The sequence below is a fragment of the Schistocerca nitens genome, chromosome 9 (genome assembly GCF_023898315.1).
Source record: "Schistocerca nitens isolate TAMUIC-IGC-003100 chromosome 9, iqSchNite1.1, whole genome shotgun sequence".
NCBI lineage: Eukaryota > Metazoa > Arthropoda > Insecta > Orthoptera > Acrididae > Schistocerca > Schistocerca nitens.
Genome location: NC_064622.1, coordinates 352,715,181 through 352,738,271, shown reverse-complemented (window position 1 = coordinate 352,738,271; position 23,091 = coordinate 352,715,181). Strand labels below are relative to the sequence as shown.

General features: G+C 41.9%; 1 protein-coding gene across 1 annotated transcript in view; it reads left to right on the top strand.

The window, feature by feature from the left end:
• The window catches only part of LOC126203663 (fatty acyl-CoA reductase 1-like), a 169,486-nt gene that overhangs the window by 5,024 nt on the left and 141,371 nt on the right, over window positions 1–23,091 (top strand). The window contains exon 2 of the mRNA XM_049938030.1: window positions 22,103–22,431. Within this exon, the coding sequence (XP_049793987.1) occupies window positions 22,138–22,431 (294 nt within the window). The 5' untranslated portion in view covers window positions 22,103–22,137. The remainder of the gene's footprint in view (window positions 1–22,102; window positions 22,432–23,091) is intronic.

Genomic DNA, 23,091 nt, shown 5'->3' with positions numbered 1-23,091 from the left:
CTTCATCTCCCAGTACCTACTGCATCCTACATCCTTCTGAATCTGTTTAGTGTTTTCATCTCTTGGTCTCCCTCTACGATTTTTACCCTCCACGCTTCCCTCCATTACTAAATTGGTGATCCCTTGATGCCTCAGAACATGTCCTACCAGCCGATCCCTTCTTCTAGTCAAGTAGTGCCACAAACTTCTCTTCTCCCCAATTCTATTCAATACCTCCTCATTAGTTATATGATCTACCCATCTAATCTTCAGCATTCTTCTGTAGCACTACATTTCGAAAGCTTCTATTCTCTTCTTTTCCAAACTAGTTATCGTCCATGTTTCACTTCCATACATGGCTACGCTCCATACAAATACTTTCAGAAACGACTTCCTGACACTTAAATCTATACTCGATGTTGACAAATTTCTCTTCTTCAGAAACGCTTCCCTTGCCATTGCCAGTCTACATTTTATATCCTCTCTACTTCGACCATCATCAGTTATTTTGCTCCGCAAATAGCAAAACTCCTTTACTATTTTAAGTGTTCCATTTTCTAATCTAATTCCCTCAGCATCACCCGACTGAATTCGACTACATTCCATTATCCTTGTTTTGCTTTTGTTGATGTTCATCTTATATCCTCCTTTCAAGACACTATCCATTCCGTTCAACTGCTCTTCCAAGTCCTTTGCCGTCTCTGACAGAATTACAATGTCATCGGCGAACCTCAAAGTTTTTATTTCTTCTCCATGGATTTTAATACCTATTCCGAATTTTTCTTTTGTTTCCTTCACTGCTTGCTCAATATACAGATTGAATAACATCGGGGAGAGGCTACAACCCTGTCTCACTCCCTTCTCAACCACTGCTTCCCTTTCATGCCCCTCTACTCTTATAACTGCCATCTGGTTTCTGTACAAATTGTAAATAGCCTTTCGCTCCCTGTATTTTACCCCTGCCACCTTCAGAATTTGAAAGAGAGTATTCCAGGCAACATTGTCAAAAGCTTTCTCTTAGTCTACAAATGCTAGAAACGCAGGTTTGCCTTTCCTTAATCTAGCTTCTAAGATAAGTCATAGGGTCAGTATTGCCTCACGTGTTCCAACATTCCTACGAAATCCAAACTGATCTTCCCCGAGGTCGGCTTCTATCAGTTTTTCCATTCGTCTGTAAAGAAATTGCGTTAGTATTTTGCACCCGTGACTTATTAAACTGATAGTTCGGTAATTTTCATATATGTCATCCCCTGCTTTCTTTGGGATTGGAATTATTATATTCTTCTTGAAGTCTGAGGGTATTTCGCCTGTCTCATATATCTTTCTCACCAGATGGTAGAGTTTCGTCAGGACTGGCTCTCCCAAGGCCATCAGTAGTTCTAATGGAATGTTGTCTACTCCCGGTGCCTTGTTTCTACTCACGTCTTTCAGTGCTCTGTCAAACTCTTCACGCAGTATCGGATCTCCCATTTCATCTTCATCTACATCCTCTTCCATTTCCATAATATTGTCCTCAAGTACGTCGCCCTTGTATAGACCCTCTATATACTCCTTCCACCTTTCTGCTTTCCCTTCTTTGCTTAGAACTGGGTTTCCATCTGAGCTCTTGATATTTATACAAGTGGTTCTCTTTTCTGCAAAGGTCTCTTTAATTTTCCTGTAGGCAGTATCTATCTTACCCCTAGTGAGATAAGGCTCTACATTTTTACATTTGTCCTCTAGCCATTTTGCACTTACTGTCGATCTCATTTTTGAGACGTTTGTACTCCTCTTTGCCTGCTTCATTTACTGCATTTTTATATTTTCTCCACTCATAAATTAAATTCAATATTTCTTCTGTTACCCAGGGATTTCTACTAGCCCTCGACTTTTTACCTACTTGATCCTCTGCTGCCTTCACTACTTCATCTCTCAAAGCTACCCATTCTTCTTCTACTGTATTTCTTTCCCCCATTCCTGTCAATTGTTCCCTTATGCTCTCTCTGAAACTCTGTACAAACTCTAGTTTAGTCAGTTTATCCAGGTCCCATCTCCTTAAATTCCCTCCCGTTTGCAGTTTCTTCAGTTTTAATCTACATTTCATAACCAATAGATTGTGGTCAGAGTCCACATCTGCCCCTGGAAATGTCTTACAATTTAAAACCTGGTTCCTAAATCTCTGTCTTACCATTATATAATCTATCTGAAACCTGTCAGTATCTCCAGGCATCTTCCATGTATACAACCTTCTTTTATGATTCTTGAACCTAATGTTAGCTATGATTAAATTGTTCTCTGTGCAAAATTCTACTAGGCGGCTTCCTCTTTCATTTCTTAGCCCCAATCCATATTCACCTAATACGTTTCCTTCTCTCCCTTTTCCTACTACCGAATTCCAGTAATCCATGACCATTAAAGCCGGCCGTGGTGGCCGTGCGGTTCTGGCGCTGCAGTCCGGAACCGCGGGGCTGCTACGGTCGCAGGTTCGAATCCTGCCTCGGGCATGGGTGTGTGTGATGTCCTTAGGTTAGTTAGGTTTAAGTAGTTCTAAGTTCTAGGGGACTTATGACCTAAGATGTTGAGTCCCATAGTGCTCAGAGCCATTTTTTTTACCATTAAATTTTTGTCTCCCTTCACTATCTGAATAATTTCTTTTATTTCATCATATATTTCTTCAATTTCTTCGTCATCTGCAGAGCTAGTTGGCATATGAACTTGTACTACTGTAGTAGGCGTGGGCTTCATGTCTATCTTGGCCACAATAAGGCGTTCACTATACTGTTTGTAGTAGTTTACCCTCCCTCCTATTTTTTATTCATTATTAAACCGACTCCTGCATTACCCCTATTTTATTTTGTATTTATAACCCTGTATTCGCCTGACCAAAAGTCTTGTTCCTCCTGCCACCGAACTTCACTAATTCCCACTATATTTAACCTTAACCTATCCATTTCCCTTTTTAAATTTTCTAACCTACCTGCTCGATTGAGGGATCTGACATTCCACGCTCCGATCCGTAGAACGCCAGTTTTAATTTCTCCTGATAACGACGTCCTCCTGAGTAGTCCCCGCCCGGAGATCCGAATGGGGGACTATTTTACCTCCGGAATATGTTATCCAAGAGGACGCCATCATCATTTAACCATACAGTAAAGCTGCATGCCCTCGTGAAAATTATTGTGTGAAATCTTATGAACAGACCTGGAGAGCAAAGAAAACTGGACTGTTTTCGGCGATGCACGTCATTTATCTGGCAAACTGTGACATCTAGTTGGTAAAACAAATACTTTTATAAAAGATTCGAAACATTTATTAGAAATTATACGCACACTGAGGATATCTGCAGGTGACATTCTTGTTAGCTTCGATGAGACATCGTTATTTACTAACGTCCCAGTACTGGATACAATGGGGATCATAAGAGACAATGTTGCTCCAGATGTTTGTAACTTAATTGAACTATGTCTTCGTTCGAGCTATTTTAAATACAAATGGTGAATTCTATGAACAGGCTGACGGCCTTGCTATGGGTTCACCCATTTCTCCAATTGCAGCTGACGTTTTTATGGAACATTTTGAGCAACACGCATTAAGTGGTGCTCCTTTGAAGCCTTCTTGCTAGCTCCGCTACGTGGACGATACATTTGTTATATGGCCACACGGCGAAGAAGAACTTCATGCGTTCCACAATTTCTTAAATGGAATTCACCCCAAAATAAAATTCACCTTGGAGGTTGAGAGTGAGGTCGGTCTCCTGTTCCTAGATGTGCTGGTACACAGAAGATCTGATAACACTCTAGGTCACAGAGTGTACAGAAAGCCGACCAACACAAACAGGTATTTAGATGCCACTTCGCACCACCACCCAGCCCAGAAGCAAGCAGTACTCAACACTCTGTCTTCACGTGCCTTCCGTATCAGCGATGACGACAACTTAGAATCGGAGTTGAATTTTTTAAAGAGGACAGTGAAAGCAAATGGGTATGATAGTTATTCAATCGACAGGGCTTTTAGGCGGAATATTTATACCGCTAATAAAAATGACGAGGAACCGCCTTCTCACTCCGTCAGGTTACCGTTCGTTTCTGGGGTCACTGACCGCTTAAGCAGAATTTTAAAGAAAAATGGTATTCAGACATCTTTCTTTAGTCAAAACAAAATAAAAGACTTTTTCCGACGGAAAACGGATGCACCTGATTACTTACACAATGCAGACGTCTATCAGGTGTCATGTGGCTGCGGCAAAGTGTATATAGGCGAAACGGGAAGAACTGTTAAAGAATGCATTAAGGAACACGAACGGCACATGCGGCTAAATCAAAGTGCAAAGTCGGCAGCAGCGGAACATCACGAGAACTGTGACTCTGACATCGATGTTAATAACGCACGTGTACTGGCTAAAGGAACAAACATGTATAGAAGAAAGGTCCGAGAAGCGGTTGAAATTTCTAAGAATTCATCTAATTTCAATAGAGAGGACGGCTATAGGCTTCCGGCATCGTGGCTCCGCGCCATCAAAGAAGTAAATACGCGGCCGCGGTGTAAACCACATAAACACTTCGCAAGCCTCCGTGTGGTTCAACGTAAAATGAGTACGTTTCACAGCAATAAGAATTTTAAGACCTAAAGAGGACAGCTAACTCTGTCGAAACCGGTTGTCTTCAATAAAGAAATATTTTATATGCTCTAGGCTGTTGAATGATTTTTAGTATGTGTATTAGGTGGTCTGAAGGTGTCTCGAAAAGCGAAAGCTGACTCACAGTGAACAATGTAACAAATATTATTGTGACTCAATCCTAGGCTTACTGCGTATTCCACTTTTTAGCACGTCTACGTTCCTCCCAGTAGCGTCGGGACATTGTATAAATGTCGATCATGAATACGTCACCAGCCTGCAAAAACGAAATGATCGTGTGGCTACGTTGGCTGGGAAGTTCGACCGCCGAGTGCTAGTCTTATTTCAGTCGACAACAGGACAACACAACGCCGAGTCCACGAGCGGAGAAAATTTCCAAACTAACCGGGAATCGAACCCTGGCCAGTTGCATGGTAGGCAAGCATGTTAACTCTCAGCTAAGCAGGCGGACACCTGCAATCCAATAAGGCATCGCGTCCTTCAGAAAGAACGGGAGCTGTTACAAATTTCGTAGCATACAAGATGTAGCTTGACGACAAATTAACGACACTCGTCCCACACTCAAAAAGTTATTCGCCATGGTATATTAGTGCAAGACTAGTTTTCGTCCTTCACAAGAGCTCTCCTCACTGAGACAAATACCACTGGACGAATCCTATAGTTTACAATGGAGGCTCCACTGAAGTGCGAATCAGTGGAGCTATTGCGCCTCTGTGGATATTGCCATTCGCTGATGATGTTTGGTTTGTGGGGCGCTCAACTGCGCGGTTATCAGCGCCCGCACTGATTCCCAACCTTCGCTCAGTCCAATCTCCCCAATTGCATGAATGATGATGAAATATTGAGGACAACACAAACACCCAGTCATCTCGAGGCAGGTGAAAATCCATGATCCCGCCGGGAATCGAACCCGGGACCCCGTGCTCGGGAAGCGAGAACACGACCGCGTATTGCCATTCGAGTGGCAATAGCTGAACTTCGATATTTCCACTCAAGTGGTAATAGTGCCACACTGTTGTTTCCACTCAGCGGAAACAAAGCTGTATTGCTATTTCCACTCGATTGTTACTAACACTACATCTATATTTCTACTCAGTTGCACTTTCTGGGTGAAGAAAAGTCAACATTTTTCCTCCGGACTTCTGCGTTATGATTCTGCTTGCTTCGCTTGGCTAAGGTAGTGGTTTGTGTTCAGCTGTTTCTTTTCTTTGTTTTGATTTTGATTATTATGCTTTGCTTGACGGTACTCCCATTCATACAGCATTTAGAGTTTTTCAGCTTACTGTTGTAGGTAAACCCATAAAATCTTCATCTAGCTCTCTGCGCTGGAAACCGGTGCAGACGAATCTGACGAAAACCTCCTTTCCGTTTCCTGAAGTTGTACGTTCAACTCTAACTCTGATTTGCGTGATGAAGCATTAATTTAAAAAAAAGAACTTTTCATCTTTTGTAGTTGAGTATTAAGTATGTGGAAACTGATGATCGTCTAGCGTATTGAAAAATTATTTTGAAGTATAAGCACGGTATAAGATCTCGACCGAGTGGCAAAAGCTTAAGAAGCATTCTTATGGACCCCATTGTGAAAGATGGATTGTGATTGCATACGACCAAGACATACACACATCAAAAAAAGTCTGCATCACATCGGTACCGAGAGTTCCAGAACCTGTACAGAAAATTGGAATAATCAACATAAACATCATTTCCGCCCTTTTTATAGCTCGTGAAAACCACTCATTGCATGTTGTACCACCATACAGAGGTGGTGGCCCAGGCTACCGTATACACCAGTGCCTCTAATGCCCAGTGGCACGACTTCTTGCTTTGATGCATTCTTTGTGGCACACTATCCACAAGTTCATCAAGGCACTGTTGGTCGAGATTGTCCCACTCATCAAAGGCGATTCGGCGTAGATCCTCAGTGGTTGGTGGGTCATGTTGTCCATAAATAGCCCTTTTTAATCTAACGCAGGCATGTTCGATAGGGTTCATGTCTGGAGAACATGCTGGCGACTCTAGTCGAGCGATGTCGTTATCCTGGAGGAAGTCATTCACAAGCAGCTCACGATGGGGGAGCGAATTGTCATCCATGAAGACGAATGTCTCGCCAATATGCTGCCGACATGATTGCACTATCGGTCGGAGGATGGTATTCACGAATCGTACAGCCGTTACGGCGCCTTCCATGACCAACAGCGGCGTACGTCGGCCCCACGTAATGCCACCCTAAAACAGCTGGCAACCTCCACCCTGCTGCACTCGCTGGACAGTGTGTTTAAGGCGTTCAGCCTAACCGGGTTGCCTCCAAACACGTCTACGACGATTGTCTGGTTGAAGGCGTATGCGACACTCACCGGCGAAGAGAACGTGATGCCAATCCTGAGCGGTCCATTCGGAATGTTGTTCGGCAACACAGTTTGAGTTGTAACAGGACGTCCTGTGGCTGCATGAAAAGCATTATTCAACATGGTAGCGTTGCTATCAGAGTTCCTCCGAGCTATAATCCTTAGGTAGCGGTCATCCACTGCAGTAGTAAACCTTGGGCGGCCTGAGTGAGGCATGCCATCGACAGTTCCTGTCTCTCTGTATCTCGTCCATGTCCGAACAACATCGCTTTGGTTCACTCCAAGACGCCTGGACACTTCCCTTATTGTGAGCTCTTCCTGGCACAAAGTAACAATGCGGACGCGATCGAACCGTGGTACTGGCGGTCTAGGCATGGTTGAACTACAGACAACACGAGCCGTGTTCCTCCTTCCTGGTGAAATTACTGGAAATGATCGGCTATCGAACCCCCTCCGTCTAATGGGCGCTGCTCATGCATGGTTGTTTATACCTTCGGGCGGGTTTAGTGAGATCTCTGAACAGTCAAATTGACTGTGTCTCTGATACAATATCGACAGTCGGTCTTCATGGGTCCTGGGAACCGGGGTGATGGAAAAGTTTTTTTGATGTGTGCAGATAAGCTCTTGAGTACAAAATCGTGTTCTAAGCATAATCATGAAATTTCTAGTATTCTGCTTAAGCTTTATCCTGTGCATAGAAATTAACAGAAGAAGCAGTCGAATTTGTGAACTGCGCGGCTGAACGGCAAGCTAATCGGAAACTTGGCACCAGTCATGTCAGGGCAGTATTTTTGCTGAGTGACTTCACACGATATTGCCAATTTCCTTCCTAAATAACGGGTAGTGTGTCCATTAAGCGATGTAGAGCAAGTTTTTGATTTTTTGGATTTCATTAAGAATCACGACCGTGATATGTGCATAACAGTTGTCTGTGATTTTGCAACAGGTTTCATTGAAATAATTTTCTGTAAAACGGGTAAAATGCGCTAGCAGTACTGTCGTTAGTCCGAACTTGTGGGTGTAAACGGAACGTATAGACTGAGTGATTGCAATTAGGTGCTGAACGTGTTTGCTATGCTTGTAGCATTTTCTCTCTTGAGTACATAAGCCAACGAAAATGTTGAACTGTGTTTCGTAAGATCAAGTTGAACAGAGAAAACCTTGTTTCCAACACTGTTGTTGGACAGGGATTTTGAGTCGATCCAGTCCACTAACGATATTTTTTAAGTGGGAACATATTGCCGTGTGAAGTGCACGTAGAGTGTGAGACGTGGGACTTTAGTTACCGCTGGTTGCACAGTAAACACATACACTTTATTTAAGGAAATAATTTTTTAAACCCAATCATTTAAAAAAAATGACTGCAACACAAGCTACACTGACGGCTGAAGGCCTTGTTAAGAGAGAATTGAAAATTATTTTTCGGCTGAAGGCCACAAGCAATACTACAGAACAAGTAATGGCTGAAAGCCTGAATCACAAATGAGGAAGACAATTACACGTCAAAAATATCAAAATAATTTTTTAAACAATCTTTATATAAAAATTGACTGTAACGCAAGCTACACTGCCAATTGAAGACCATATTAAGAAGAATTCAAATTATTTGTTGGCTGAAAGCCACAAGAAATAGGAATAATTTAAACAAAATACTATTTTTAAACAATTGACATAATCAGACCAAATAAAAAAAAGGAGTGATCCACAGTCAGTTCTCCAAGGATCGATCTGAGAAAAGTTCCTACAGCTGCGTAAGCGGTGAGATAGACAGCCAAGAGTTATGCTCACTAAAGAGGATGTTAACTCAAACGAGGGACAGCTTGAACGCCGACCAGCACACTCGCAAAATCCACCTGAGATGCGATAGCCAATACCACGATAGAATAAAATTTAACATCGACAAATGATAAGCATTTATTACACAAGTTGGCTGCACCAAATCCTAGTATGCAGATAGGATTAAGACCAAACTCCTCTTTCACAATCTGACTAGATGTACACGGAACCGCAAAAGACAGTTCCACAAACAAGTCAAACAGTTCTAAAACAGTCATTATACAGCAACTAGACGAATTGTGAGTAGACATGAATGCTAAGAACACAGAGACGGTGGAAAGACCAGATACACGTCGTCTACTGAGACGACCGACCGAACGACCAACCGTCGGTTGTTGAAAGAACTGTTTTGAAACTGGGTCGTTCGAAATCAAAAGGACTGTCTATGTCACGTAGCTTCGTAAATGCAGATTACTGTAAAAAAAATTTTTTTGACTGTTAAAATTGGTTCACCCTTTCATATATTTAGAAGAACTATTACACACCTTACGGTATGGAAACTGGAGGTGGTCTTCAGGCTGGAAATAAAGTTTTGATAGTCGTCAGTATCTCTCAGAACTCTGATGCTGCACACAGGGGCATTGCGTGTACGATCAGAAGACCCTTCGTAAAATTGCCCTTTAAATTACGAACGACTGTTTTTGTTTAAATGCGATGGCTACTGACACTGTCGTAAGGAAGCGTTAGATCAGCGGGTAGGGCGTTGTACGCCTTGTCCCCGGAACTCACTTATAACAGCTTCTGTCTGCACCTTGTTGCCCGTATGACACAGGTAACCTTGAAAGTGAACATTCTTCTCGTGCTGAATGAAATATTTTACTCAGTATTACTGTTCGAGTGATCAAGGGCAGATTTGCAGATGCAGGGTGGCCTCTGTTTGGTCCTAAATAATGGGTGCTATTACGTTTCAAGACGTTTTTTAGCAATTTTTCGGTCAAATGATTAATCCTCGGTCCAATATAGGGTAGCATCCACCCCATCATCCTCAGAACCAACCGACATGCTGACTAAAAATGCCCTGTATCTGCTCAAGAGTGTTGACGTGTTCAGACCTAACACAGGGCGGGGCAAATAAAAGCGACTCGGAGAACAGGGTTCCACGGTACACAAAAACATAGCAGGTGAAGGGAAATGCAACACTAGCCTGAGTATAGCAGATGTCGAAAGTGACCACCATTCATCTCTTAGCACTTTTGGGCCGTGGCCAGCAAGCTGCAGAAGGCGGATCGAAGCTAGATTGTTGCAGTTGATGGAGTCCCATCCGAAATATTCTGTGGCAGTCCTTGAAGACTATGAGGATGGCTGCGATACACAGACTTGAGGGCTCCCCATACAGGTGATCAGGGTGGCCAGCTAGGGCCGCGATCAGACTGACCTCTGCTAACATCTCTGTCAGACGTGAATACTGTGCAAATGTGCTGCAAGACTGGCTGTAAGGGCAGTTGATCCCTATTGTTGGAACTACTGTAGGTGTTTTCCTTTTCCGTTAGTGCTACCACAAATAGTTTCAAAATGTTGGCAATGTGACAAACCGGAGTCAGCGTCTGATGAAAGAAAATGGGACCAATATCGCGGCGTGGATACACTGCACACCAAACCCCAACATTCTAACTACGCAATGGTGTCTCGTGGAAATTATGCGGGTTCTGCGCTGCCAAGAAAGATCCTGTGCTTCTGTGAGCTGGCATAACCAGTCAGGTGAAATCAGCCTTCATCAGACATAAACACTAGATCCATGTCCAAGTAATTCATTGTTATCTCAGTGAATAGCCATTCATAAAACTGGAGGCGCTGAGGAGCACCTGCTGCTTTCAGTGCATGAGCAACAGACATTCAGTAGGGACGCATTTGCAGGTCCAGGTGGAGTATTCGTTCGCACGATCGACGTGATAAGCTGATCCCTTGCGACAGACGTCGGACTGATTTGATAGGACTATGAAGCATTCTCTGGTGAACTGCAGCCACATTTTCTGGTGTGCGGGCACATTTCGGAATGTTTTTTTGACTAGATTAGATTAGATTAATACTAGTTCCATGGATCATGAATACGATATTTCGTAATGATGTGGAACGAGTCGAATTTTCCAATACATGACATAATTAGGTTAATTTAACAACATACTTAAGTTAATATAACAACTTTATTTTATTGTGTTTTTTGTTTTTCTTTATTTATTTTTATTTTTTTTATTTTTTTAAATATTTTCTTGTTTTTTTTCTTAATTTATATCTAAAAATTCCTCTATGGAGTAGAAGGAGTTGTCATTCAGAAATTCTTTTAATTTCTTCTTAAATACTTGTTGGTTATCTGTCAGACTTTTGATACTATTTGGTAAGTGACCAAAGACTTTAGTGCCAGTATAATTCACCCCTTTCTGTGCCAAAGTTAGATTTAATCTTGAATAGTGAAGATCATCCTTTCTCCTAGTATTGTAGTTATGCACACTGCTATTACTTTTGAATTGGGTTTGGTTGTTAATAACAAATTTCATAAGAGAGTATATATACTGAGAAGCTACTGTGAATATCCCTAGATCCTTAAATAAATGTCTGCAGGATGATCTTGGGTGGACTCCAGCTATTACTCTGATTACACGCTTTTGTGCAATAAATACTTTATTCCTCAGTGATGAATTACCCCAAAATATGATGCCATATGAAAGCAATGAGTGAAAATAGGCGTAGTAAGCTAATTTACTAAGATGTTTATCACCAAAATTTGCAATGACCCTTATTGCATAAGTAGCTGAACTCAAACGTTTCAGCAGATCATCAATGTGTTTCTTCCAATTTAATCTCTCATCAATGGACACACCTAAAAATTTGCAATATTCTACCTTAGCTATATGCTTCTGATTAAGGTCAACACAGATCCTGTGACACCATTTTCGAACTTTGCGCTGCATGGAACTCTTTGCTGGGACTTTGACACCATTAAACGTCAGAGCAAACAACTGGCCACACGGTTACTACGAATTTTTTGTTACTTAATTTTCCACAACGAATACCTGCTGCTCCACTGAGTACCCTCGGCCCCTTTGCACTGCTTCACTCACACTGACACAGCCCGCACTATGGCATGAACCGTTGTGTGATGGTCACGTGGTGCGCTGGTCACTGGCTGTGATTATGTGTGTACATTCACCTCAAATCGTATCCACTCGCCTGGGCCACTTTTATTTACCTCACCCTGTGTGTGCACGTGTATGGTAATACAGATAAAAGTGCATGCATAAGATAAGAGAGGCCAAATCGAAAATCATCATCAAAAGATGACAAAGTGAACTTTTTGAACAAAAGTAAACTTTCTTCCGATCTTCTTCGTTCATATAGCCTAGTATAAATAGCGCTATTTTAGCGTTACTCGACGTATCTATATCGTTTTTGTTGCAAGAACTCTGAAATTGTCCACACGCGTTTGACGAAAGGATGTGGGAAAGGAGGCAACGCCGAAACGTCCTATTAGGCGTTTGTATGCGTGAGCTAGTACGTTTCTGCATGTTACACTTATTTTTAAGTATTTGATCTTCGGCTCCGGTTGCTTCTTTCTGTACGTGGTTAAATATGCGCCAGTCTGTGATACGTGTGCACGACCACATGTGCTTACCGCTGAATGAGTGGCGTCTTACCATCATTCTCTTTGGAATAGCGGAGCCCAGGACAATTTTGGTGGAACATTTTGAACTTCCGGCGCTTCATCAGTTTCGTATATTTTTGGTGCCATCGGCCTCTCTGTAGTCCCCAGATCGTGCTAGTGATCACATACTGCTTTTTCATTATGCAAGGTGGCAGTATATCCATAATCGTGTTTGAGGAATGCCTGAGCCACATCCTACTGTGGTTCCGTGACCAGCAGTGCGTCCTATTTCTGTATATTATTTCCAGCATGCGTATCAATCGCAAATAATGAGGTCAGAAGACATCTATTGAATATCACTAGACTCTTGCAGTACAGTAAATCTCTTGCCAGAGATAAGCATCAGCAGACGAAGGAATCCGTAAGTTCATGATCAGTATAAGGAAACAGACTGTATAATATTTTAAATGCCTTGCCATACGGGACCTGATCGATAAATGTCGGAAAAACTGTCTAAATTTGTACCGTTGCCATCTATAGGCTTTCTGTTAAAACGGACTTCGAGAAACAAAGCAAAAATCACATTTTCATAATATTTATAATTATCGTTTCTTTCAACGACTTGTTTTCAAAAAACATCATATCATATCGCATTCCAGCAAGAACAGTGACACAGTTTAAAAATGCAATATTTGAGAAAAATAGACTTAAGGAATTGAATAAAACTTCGAGATTTAAATACTGTAAACGTCCTATAAATTTCAAGCAAGTAATTTTGCTGCTAAATTCCATTACAGTCTATATTCCATTATAGTCAATATATCTAGTTCAATGTGAAGTGTTCTTAGGTAATTATTAATTCCTTGAGTTGTTTAACTTCTCTTCATTTTCTAAAATGTTTTTTTGTTGCGGCCACTCATGTGATACTTTTATCACTTTTCCACCCCATATACACTACTGGCCATTAAAATTGCCGCAGCACGATGATGACGTGCTACAGACGCGAAATTTAACCGACAGGAAGAAAATGCTGTGATATGCAAATGATTAGCTTTTCAGAGCATTCACACAAGGTTGGCGCCGGTGGCGACACCTACAACGTGCGGACATGAGAAAAGTATCCCACCGATTTCTCGTACACAAACAGCAGTTGACCGTCGTTGCCTGGTGAAACGTTGTTGTGATGCCTCGTGTAAGGAGGGGAAATGCGTACCATCACGTTTCCGACTTTGATAAAGGTCGGATTGTAGCCTATCGCGATTGCGATTTATCGTATCGCGACATTGCTGCTCGCGTTGGTCGAGATCCAATGACTGTTAGCAGAATATGGAATCGGTGGGTTCAGGAGGGTAATACGGAACTCCGTGCTGGCTCCCAACGGCCTCGTATCACTATCAGTCGAGATGACAGCCATCTTATCCGCATGGCTGTAACGGATCGTGCAGCCACGGTCCCTGAGTCAACAGATGGGGACGTTTGCAAGAAAACAACCATCTGCACGAATAGTTCGACGACGTTTGCAGCAGCATTGACTATCAGCTCGGAGACCACGGCTGCAGTTACCCTTGACGCTGCATCACAGACAGGAGCGCCTGCGATGGAGTACTTAACGCCTAACCTGGGTGCACGAATGATGAATCCAGGTCCTGTACGGGCCTTTCTGGATACAGAAAATGTTCGACATTCTCCAGATCTCTCACCAATTGAAAACGTCTGGTCAATGGTGGCCGAGCAACTGGCTCGTCACAATAAGCCAGTCACTACTCTTGGTGAACTGTGGTATCGTGTTGAAACTGTACACGCCATCCAAGCTCTGTTTGACTCAATGGCCAGGCGTATCAAGACCGTTATTACGGCCAGCGGTGGTTGTTCTGGGAACTGATTTCTCAGGATCTATATATATATAATACGATATTCGAGCTTCCATCACTTAAAATTAACACTTAAGTTGAAATTTCAGTAGCTAAATACAAAACTAGGCATTATAATTAATTGAAATTAATACAATTTACAATTTAACAAGGGACAACAATTAGGTACAATTTAAGGAACACAATTTACGAAAACATACTGTAGAATCGTAAATGGGCTTATATAATGTAGGAATACTTTTCACCGAGAAAGAAATTTCCATTTTTTTAGCGTATGTTCCTTCAGATATATATTGTAAGACACATACACTGTATTGACACAGACATAATCAACTATATTAAGAATTACATTCACCTTACCCTATGCATAAAAAGTTTCACAACTCAGTACATATCGCTCTTTTTGAATGGCCCATCCACACCTGACAGTAGCAACGCTGAAACAACACTTTTCTCGACGTGGCGAATCATGAAGTAGCCTACAACAAAACTGACACATCTTTCCTGAAGTGAACAAATCGCGAGATTTGCAGTTTTTCGTGCAGGTTGGGGCACTTCACAAGTATTCTCAAGTACAGAAACTGAGAATTGCCGGTTTTTTACTTGTGTCACTTTTCTTGCCTGTTTGCGATATGTAGCCTATATAATATCAAGTGTTTTGGAATATACAAAATAGTGCAGTTTATCCATGTTTATTTAATTTACTTCAGGTTTGTTAAATTTAATGAAAGCACCTTCGTGGCCGAGGACGCGCACAGAGCTGAAATATTCCTGTGATGCTATTTCTATTAGAGTGTCAAATCCGCTGTCCTATTGCACAGCCTCAGGGGAAACGATATGCAGAAATGTGTTTTGCAATTCAAGGAATCTTTTGACTCAGTTGATCCTACTCTGAAACATACCACTTCCAGCTCAACATATTTGATATGCACACAAAATTTCAGTATCTACTCCGTGTTGTCTCAGACATTCCCTATGCATAACATTCGTCAGAGTGCAGATATAGACATCATATTAAAAAAAAATAATCTGTTATGTAATTTGTGATGATTAAAACAATACGTTAACTAAGCGGCCTACTGGTGATATTTATTTATTGCTTTACATCATCCAAGCTGTTTAGAGTCTTCAGAACCTGTCTTACATCGGCCGAAGATAGAGATGAAAAACTGTTACTTAACATTGTATACCAAGGAACACAGTTTCATTGCATAATTGTGACACAGTTATGTCTACATCTCAGATATTATTATGAGGAAAATTTTGTTTACCAACACAAATAAATATATTGAATAATAATAATAATAATATTAATAATAGCAGACTTTAAGAATAAGAATTATATTAATTATTTTAGCACTTTTGAAACCTTGTTTAACAGCATCAGAAACTGGAGATGTTATTGACAAAGAATATAAATGAACTGATAGTGATAGCAATAAATAAGTGTGAAGAGCGGATTGTTCCAAAATGACTCTGAAGAGAAGGGTGTGGGATGGGACGTACTTGGCAGGGGTATCGGTGGAGGGTGAATGGAGTGAGCTGTAAACAAGTATGTTAATGAGATACTTACATTGTGATAGAAGGTGAATAATGACACATGGGTTGGAGTTGCAAAGGAATGAAATTTCTTGGAGATTTCGAGGTGAATCGTTCCAAAGTCGGGTTGGAAATGATTTTGAGGTGAAGGCTGTATTACGTAATGGTCCAGAGACGCTGTAATCCTATTCATTGGATTGTCAGAGTTGAAGACAAATAAGAGAAGAGACCAGTGATTGAGCGGACGGCAGAGAAAACAGTTTGCGAGTAGTTATTGTAATTATTCTATTTTAGTTTTTAGATTTTATACAACACAATCACAAGAGCTTTTGGCAGTACCGTTACAGAGTTCTTGCAGCCAAGAATAATCTGCAGACTGTCAATAGAAAGAGAAGATAATAAATCGATGTAACATCTATAAATTGTGCTAAGTAACTATTTACTTAATTACAGTTAAGTGTAAAAATATACCTTAAGGAATACGTTTCAAGCAATTTCTATTGCGTTGTCAACAGTACTAAAAGTAACAGCAGGTAGAGGTCAAGGGGTATTTGACGGAGTAGAGTCTTCTCTATGCCTAGTCACACATGTCTATATTCGTGAAGGGAATATCTACTTTGGCTGACTTTATTGTTCTGTGATAAGGTTTTAAGCAAGTTTTAAGAACTATGAAAATTTGAAAACAATTTTAAATTTGAGCATTTGTGAAAAGCAGGCGGAGAAATAGTGGGATGACAGGAGTCTTCCGTAGGCTCATGATTGTGCAGATATATTAAACAAGGAAATTATTGGATGAGAATAATAAGTAAGTGTAATAAAGCAATCTAGAAAAATAGTAAAAATAATTATTTTTTGTCATGTTTGCAAGCAGAAATGAACGCGAGGTATGTTTGACTTAATACACAATAATATGGATCATAACATCCTACTGCTTATATCATTCATCATTTACAGTGAGCCAGTTGCAACACGTTCAGTTCTTGAGGCAGAATTATGGATTTGGAAATAAAGTGATATCTAAAGTGTTATACTAAGGTTATCCGTACTGTGGCAGGAATGAAGTATAATTAAAAATCGTTAATATGCTTTACTACAGAAGAATAGCGTCAAAAAGAAAACCTACAAAGTTTCAAAACTCAGCTTTAAGTGGTGATCGTAGCAATACACCACAAGTCACTACGTATCATTCCCATAACGATCGTGAGGCCAAGATCAGATTAATTACAGCAAAGAAGCATTTAACAATTGATTCTTCTGTCGCTCCATAGGCCGTGGTGAATGTAAAGGGAAGAAGCCCTAATAACTGTTACAATGGGAAGTAGACTTAGGCACTTCAGTGGTTTTCAGAGTATGAATGTAGATGTAAATCACATGGGTAACAGTTTAAAAGCCATACTAAGAAATCTATTAGACAATCGCGACTATTATCAAGCATATTAAACAAATAATTTGGGAAAAATGTGGGGGTATATTTGTGAACTGTGCGTAGCGATATCCGGCCGCCTTCGTAGCCTATGGCTGACCATTACACCCATTACACATCTGTTTAAGAATTCTCTGTGAGCAAGGAGCCACAGACATTATCAGACGAAGACAAAACTAGTCAGTTTAGCTACCAACAGCTTTATATATTCAAATGCAAACTTCTTTTGAACTTGCTAGTTTAAGAGAAACAATTCATCCCTTACGGTGTATTACCTCTGTTATGTATGAAAATATAGTCAGTTGAGATATTTTCATGAAAACTATGATTCCAATGTATATATTTTATTAAAAAGTTACTAGAAGTATTTCTTGCAGAGAGGTCAGCAAAATTCTGGCTCGCAGAGAGAATAATGTACTTTTTTCCTGCTATCATAACAACCACATTGTGTACCCTACAGTGGAAGTTAGTGTGAATCACTTTCTGCCCTTAACCATTTCTTGGTTTATTAATGAAAAATCCGCTGTAGTTGCCGTTGAGAACTTTACTGAATCCGCTACCGGTTTCGTCGTCTATTGTGGATAATTTTCAAATGGTTCTGATAAATGTCATATGTATGAAAGACATATTAACATTGTACATAACGGAAGTCGATAAAGAAGGTATGTGTATAACGGAAGTACAGGTTTAGCATATAACTCACAGTATGGTGTGGAGAATCAACGTGCAAATGATAAAAGTGCAAGTCAGGTTGATTTAAAATACTACGTATCCAATGATATGGTGAGAAACAATCGCGTGTCACGGCTATATAAAGTGTATAAGTTATTACATTAAAAGTATTGTTTGGATTTACGAAGATATATGTCCTGATATTTGTAAATTTCAAATTGTCTGTTTTACAAATAAGAAGCTAAAACAGATTTTTAGATTTAATGAAAGTGACAAATAGCTACATTTGACTGGACATCGAAGTGTAGAATTACGTCCTCTAGCGTGGAAAAGTTGAACCACAAGTAAGTACAGAAGTCGTTAGCGTAGCTTGGACGCTACATGAACTCGTTACGAAACATATTTGCAAATGTCTAGTTACATCTACTAATTTTCTGAGTCACTTTAAAGGAAATCATCAACAACGAGATGTGAGATGTCCAAAATACTGATGCCATTAAGTATATGTTGCCCATTTACTGTCTTTCCTTGGAAATTTTTGAGATAGGTGTACATTTCTAATTCTTCATATATATCGTTCTTCTTCTATGAAGGATTATGAGATTGTTTCCGATATTGTGCACCGTGTGACCCTCCCTTGTCATGTGAGCTGCGTTGGATTAATTTCCAACCTTTTTTTCCCTTTTGAATTCTGCATATTCCTCGCATCGCATTTTAAAATTCCTTCTCATTTCTCCAATGTCATAGCCTGAACTGTAAAATATTTCGCTATAATTCTTGCGTTATGTTAATGCCGTGTAATGAAATATGTAAGAGTGAACTCTTTTAAGGGTTTATTAAATCTAAGAAGTTACATTCACTATTTTATATGCAACACATGCAATTTGAAATTTACAAATACGTCAAGGCACAAATCTTCTTGAACCCAAAGAATACTTCGAGTGTAATGATTTATACAGTCTTTGTAATCTTGACACGTGCGTGTTTCTCACGTTATCACTGGACACATAACTTTTTAAATAAACCTCACTAGTATTTTTATCATTGCAATGTTGCTTCGGTACAGCTTAATCTAACTTATGTCCTGTACCAGTACTTTTAGGCCAAACGTTAATAAAACCGACAAACTCCAAGGACGGGTTCCTGACTGGAAAAAAGCTCCCATCAAAATGTGTCCAGAAACATTTCCACGGTAGATGGTGCTGACGAATGAAAATTCCCCTGACCAAGTGCCGTATGTTCCTTTTATGCTGCAGGCTATGTGATTAATGGAGCGTATTATAAGCAGCGTAATGGTCCGGTATTCATGTCGAGAACAAGCCGAGATGGTGTGTGTGTACGGCCAAGCAAATGGAAAGGGTCGAGGGGCAGTACGGCTATACCAAAACAAGTGCCCTCACAGACACCAAGCATATCACATAACGTTTCAAGCCCATTTTGGGTATTTGTGTGATTATGGGTCCTATCAGACAGACGAACGTACAGGGAGGAGGCAAACTGTGCATTCAGCAGGTTTGGAGGACCGGTTTCTGCAGGATACTTAGATGAACTTTAGTACAAGCTCCAAACGAGGAGCCCGCCAACATGGCCTATGCCAAAGTACCGTTATGTGTGTCCAGCATGACAACAGCTACGACCCCTATCACTTGCAACGAGTGCAAGGATTATCAGCAGAGGATATTCCTCTATGGGAACGATTTTGTCAATGGTTTTTACACCATACCATTGCAATTATGAGATTTCTGCCATCAGCTCTCTTTATTGACGAAGCAATCTTTACCAGAACTGGCATCATCAGTCTGCATAATTGTCATCTGCAGGATACAATCCTCGGAGAATGATTGAAGCATCTCATCAGCATCGGTTCAGTACAATTGTGTGGACAAGCATTCTTGATGATCACGTACTTGAACTGGTTATTGTCCTACAACGCCTCGATAGAGGAACGTCCCTGAACTTCCTGCGGACTATTCTGGCTGAGTAGCTTGAGAATGTGTCTTTGGCAATGTGACGGGTTATGTGGTTTCTGAATGACAGATCGCCACCACTATTCCGCATTAGAATTCTCTGACATCTCAACAACATATTCCCCGGACGTTACATAGGGCCGGCCGCAGTGACCGAACGGTTCTAAGCGCTTCAGTCCGGATCCGCGCTGCTGCTACGGTCGTAGGTTCGAATCCTGCCACGGGCATGGATGTGTGTGATGTCCTTAGGTTAGTTGCCTTTAAATAGTTCTAAGCCTAGGGGACTTATGTTAAGTCCCATAATGCTTCGAGCCATTTGAACCATTTTTGAACGTTGGATAGTCCGTTGAGGCCCTGTGGCATGGCCTGTTAGATCACCAGACTTAAGCCCCTGATTTTTTACCCACGCGGCAGGTGAAAATCGTTGTGTATGCTGAACCAGTTTCTGATGTGCAGATCGTTCAACAGCTTATTCACAACGCCTGTGGCGCTATTTGGAGAGAGGTCGGAACAGGCGAAAGACTGCGGAAATCCATGTTGTGACGTGCAAACGCACGCAATGCGTCCATTGGAGGCCACTTCGAACCACTGTTGTGACGTGGATGCGATGCAGCTCCTTACTGTGTTCTGCAAAGATTTGTTGTTGTCACACGTACACTGTCCATTTCCAGAAGCATGTTTATAGGACCTTTTTTCCTCCGTTTCCAGTCAGGAATCCGTCCCTGCAGTTTATCGGCTTTATTAATGTTCAGCCCATATTTCTGTCATATCTACAGCAGTAGTCAAAATCACTCGAAACGGATAAATACAAAGGCAAAAACCAGTAGTTGGCTCAAGAAAGTTCTTAACAGTAATTTCTGAATTAAGGAAATCACAGTACAGCACATAACTACACTACTGTCCGTTAAATTGCTACACCACGAAGATGACGTGCTACAGATGTGAAATTTAACCGACAGGAAGAAGATGCTGTGATATGCAAATGATTAGCTTTTCAGAGCATTCACACAAGGTTGGCGCTGGTGGCGACACATACAACGTTGTGACATGAGGAAAGTTTCCAACAGCAGTTGACCTGCGTTGCCTGGTGAAAAGTTGTTGTGATGCGTCGTGTAAGGAGGAGAAATGCCGTACCATCACGTTTCCGACTTCGATAAAGGTTGGATTGTAGCCTGTCGCGATTGCGGTTTCTCGTACCGCGACATTGCTGTTCGCTTTGGTCGAGATCCAATGACTGTTAGCAGAATATGGAATCGGTGGGTTCAGGAGGGTAATACGGAACGCCGTGCTGGATTCCAACAGCCTCGTACCACTATCAGTCGAGATGACAGGCATCTTATCCGCATGACTGTAACGGATCGTGCAGCCACGTCTCGGTCCCTGAGTCAACAGATGGGGACGTTTGCAATAAAACAACTATCTGCACGAACAGTTCGACGACATTTGCAGCAGCATGGACTATCAGCTCGGAGACCATGGCTGCGGGTACCCTTGACGCTGCATCACAGACAGGAGCGCCTGAGATGGTGTACTCAGCGACGAACCTGGGTGCACGAATGGCAAAACGTCATTTTTTCGGATGAATCCAGGTTTTGTTTACAGCATCATGGTGATCGCATCCGTGTTTGGCGACATCGCGGTGAACGCACATTAGAAGCGTGTATTCGTCATCGCCATACTGGCGTATCACGTGGCGTGATGGTATGGGGTGCCATTGGTTACACGCCTCGGTCACCTCTTGTTCGCATTGACGGCACTTTGAACAGTGGACGTTACATTTAAGATGTGTTACGACCCGTAGCTCTACCCTTCATTCGATCCCTGCGAAACCCTACATTTCAGCCGGATAATGCACGACCGCATGTTGCAGGTCCTGTACGAGCCATTCTGGATACAGAAAATGTTCGACTGCTGCCCCGGCCAGCACATTCTCCAGATCTCTCACCAATTGAAAACGTCTGGTCAATGGTGGCCGAGCAACTGGCTCGTCACAATACGCCAGTCACTACTCTTGATGAACTGTGGTATCGTGTTCAAGCTGCATGGGCAGCTGTACCTGTACACACCATCCAAACTCTGTTTGACTCAATGCCCAGGCGTATCAAGGTCGTTATTACGGCCAGAGGTGGTTGTTCTGGGTACTGATTTCTCAGGATCTATGCACCCAAATTGCGTGAAAATGTAATCACATGTCAGTTCCAGTATAATATATTTGTCCAATGAATACCCGTTTATCATCTGCATTTCTTCTTGGTGTAGCAATTTTAATGGCCAGTAGTGGTTTTGCCAGGTACAGAGCAGTGCAGAGCCAGAATGCCGTGCTGTGAAATCCACCCCCGCGTAATGACGCCAGAGGAGGAGGCGAGGGAGCTGGAGGAGTTCCCTGTGGACTGGCTGCCGCCAGGGGAACCGCAGCGGTGGAGTGAGGTGGCTGACTTCTACGACGGCGCCTCCGTCCTCCTCACAGGCGCCACCGGATTCATTGGCACCCTCATACTCGAGAAGCTGCTGCGCTCCTGCCCCGGCGTCTCCACGGTCTACGTGCTCATCAGGGACAAGAAGGGCGTGCCGCTGCGGGAGCGACTACGTTCTCATCTGGAGAAACTGGTAAACCTATGAGAGATACTGGACCAGAAACTGCTCGTGTCAACACTCACAATAACAGAATAATTTGGCACTCGACAGTATCCAAATACAATGCAACTCGTGCATGTGTTTACAATCACTAGTGATGTACATAATTAGTCAAAACTAAGCCTTGAAAATGGATACATTTGTAACCACACAGTGATGGGACAGTACGTCCGGTGACGTTATTGAGTCGTCAAGAGGCAGGACTGACAACCCTGACGCATGGGTGGTTTGGTGGGAGATGGCCTGCTCTGTGCCCAAAGACCTTAATTTTTATCATTAACAATGAAGCTTTTGTTGTTCCACATTACACTCTGTCTTAATTCACGGCAGTGAGCAGTGGCAGCGACCACCAGGGCTAATGACTGTGCCACCACGCCATCTCGGACATTGCAGCAGTGCAGACAGGTACTCAATATCCAGAGACGCCATGGCACATTGCCGGCAGATCAGTCAGCACTGTCTGTCCTGTCTCTGGTGTTAGCAGTGCAGGGCAGTGGATTACTTAATTCTTGTCCTCGACATCATAGTCTGCACCCGGGTAAGCACCAACTGGCCTTGTACACAGTGTGCGATATGCGACTGGGTCACACTGTGGACCATGACAGTTGTAATCCACACAGTATTATGGTAAAT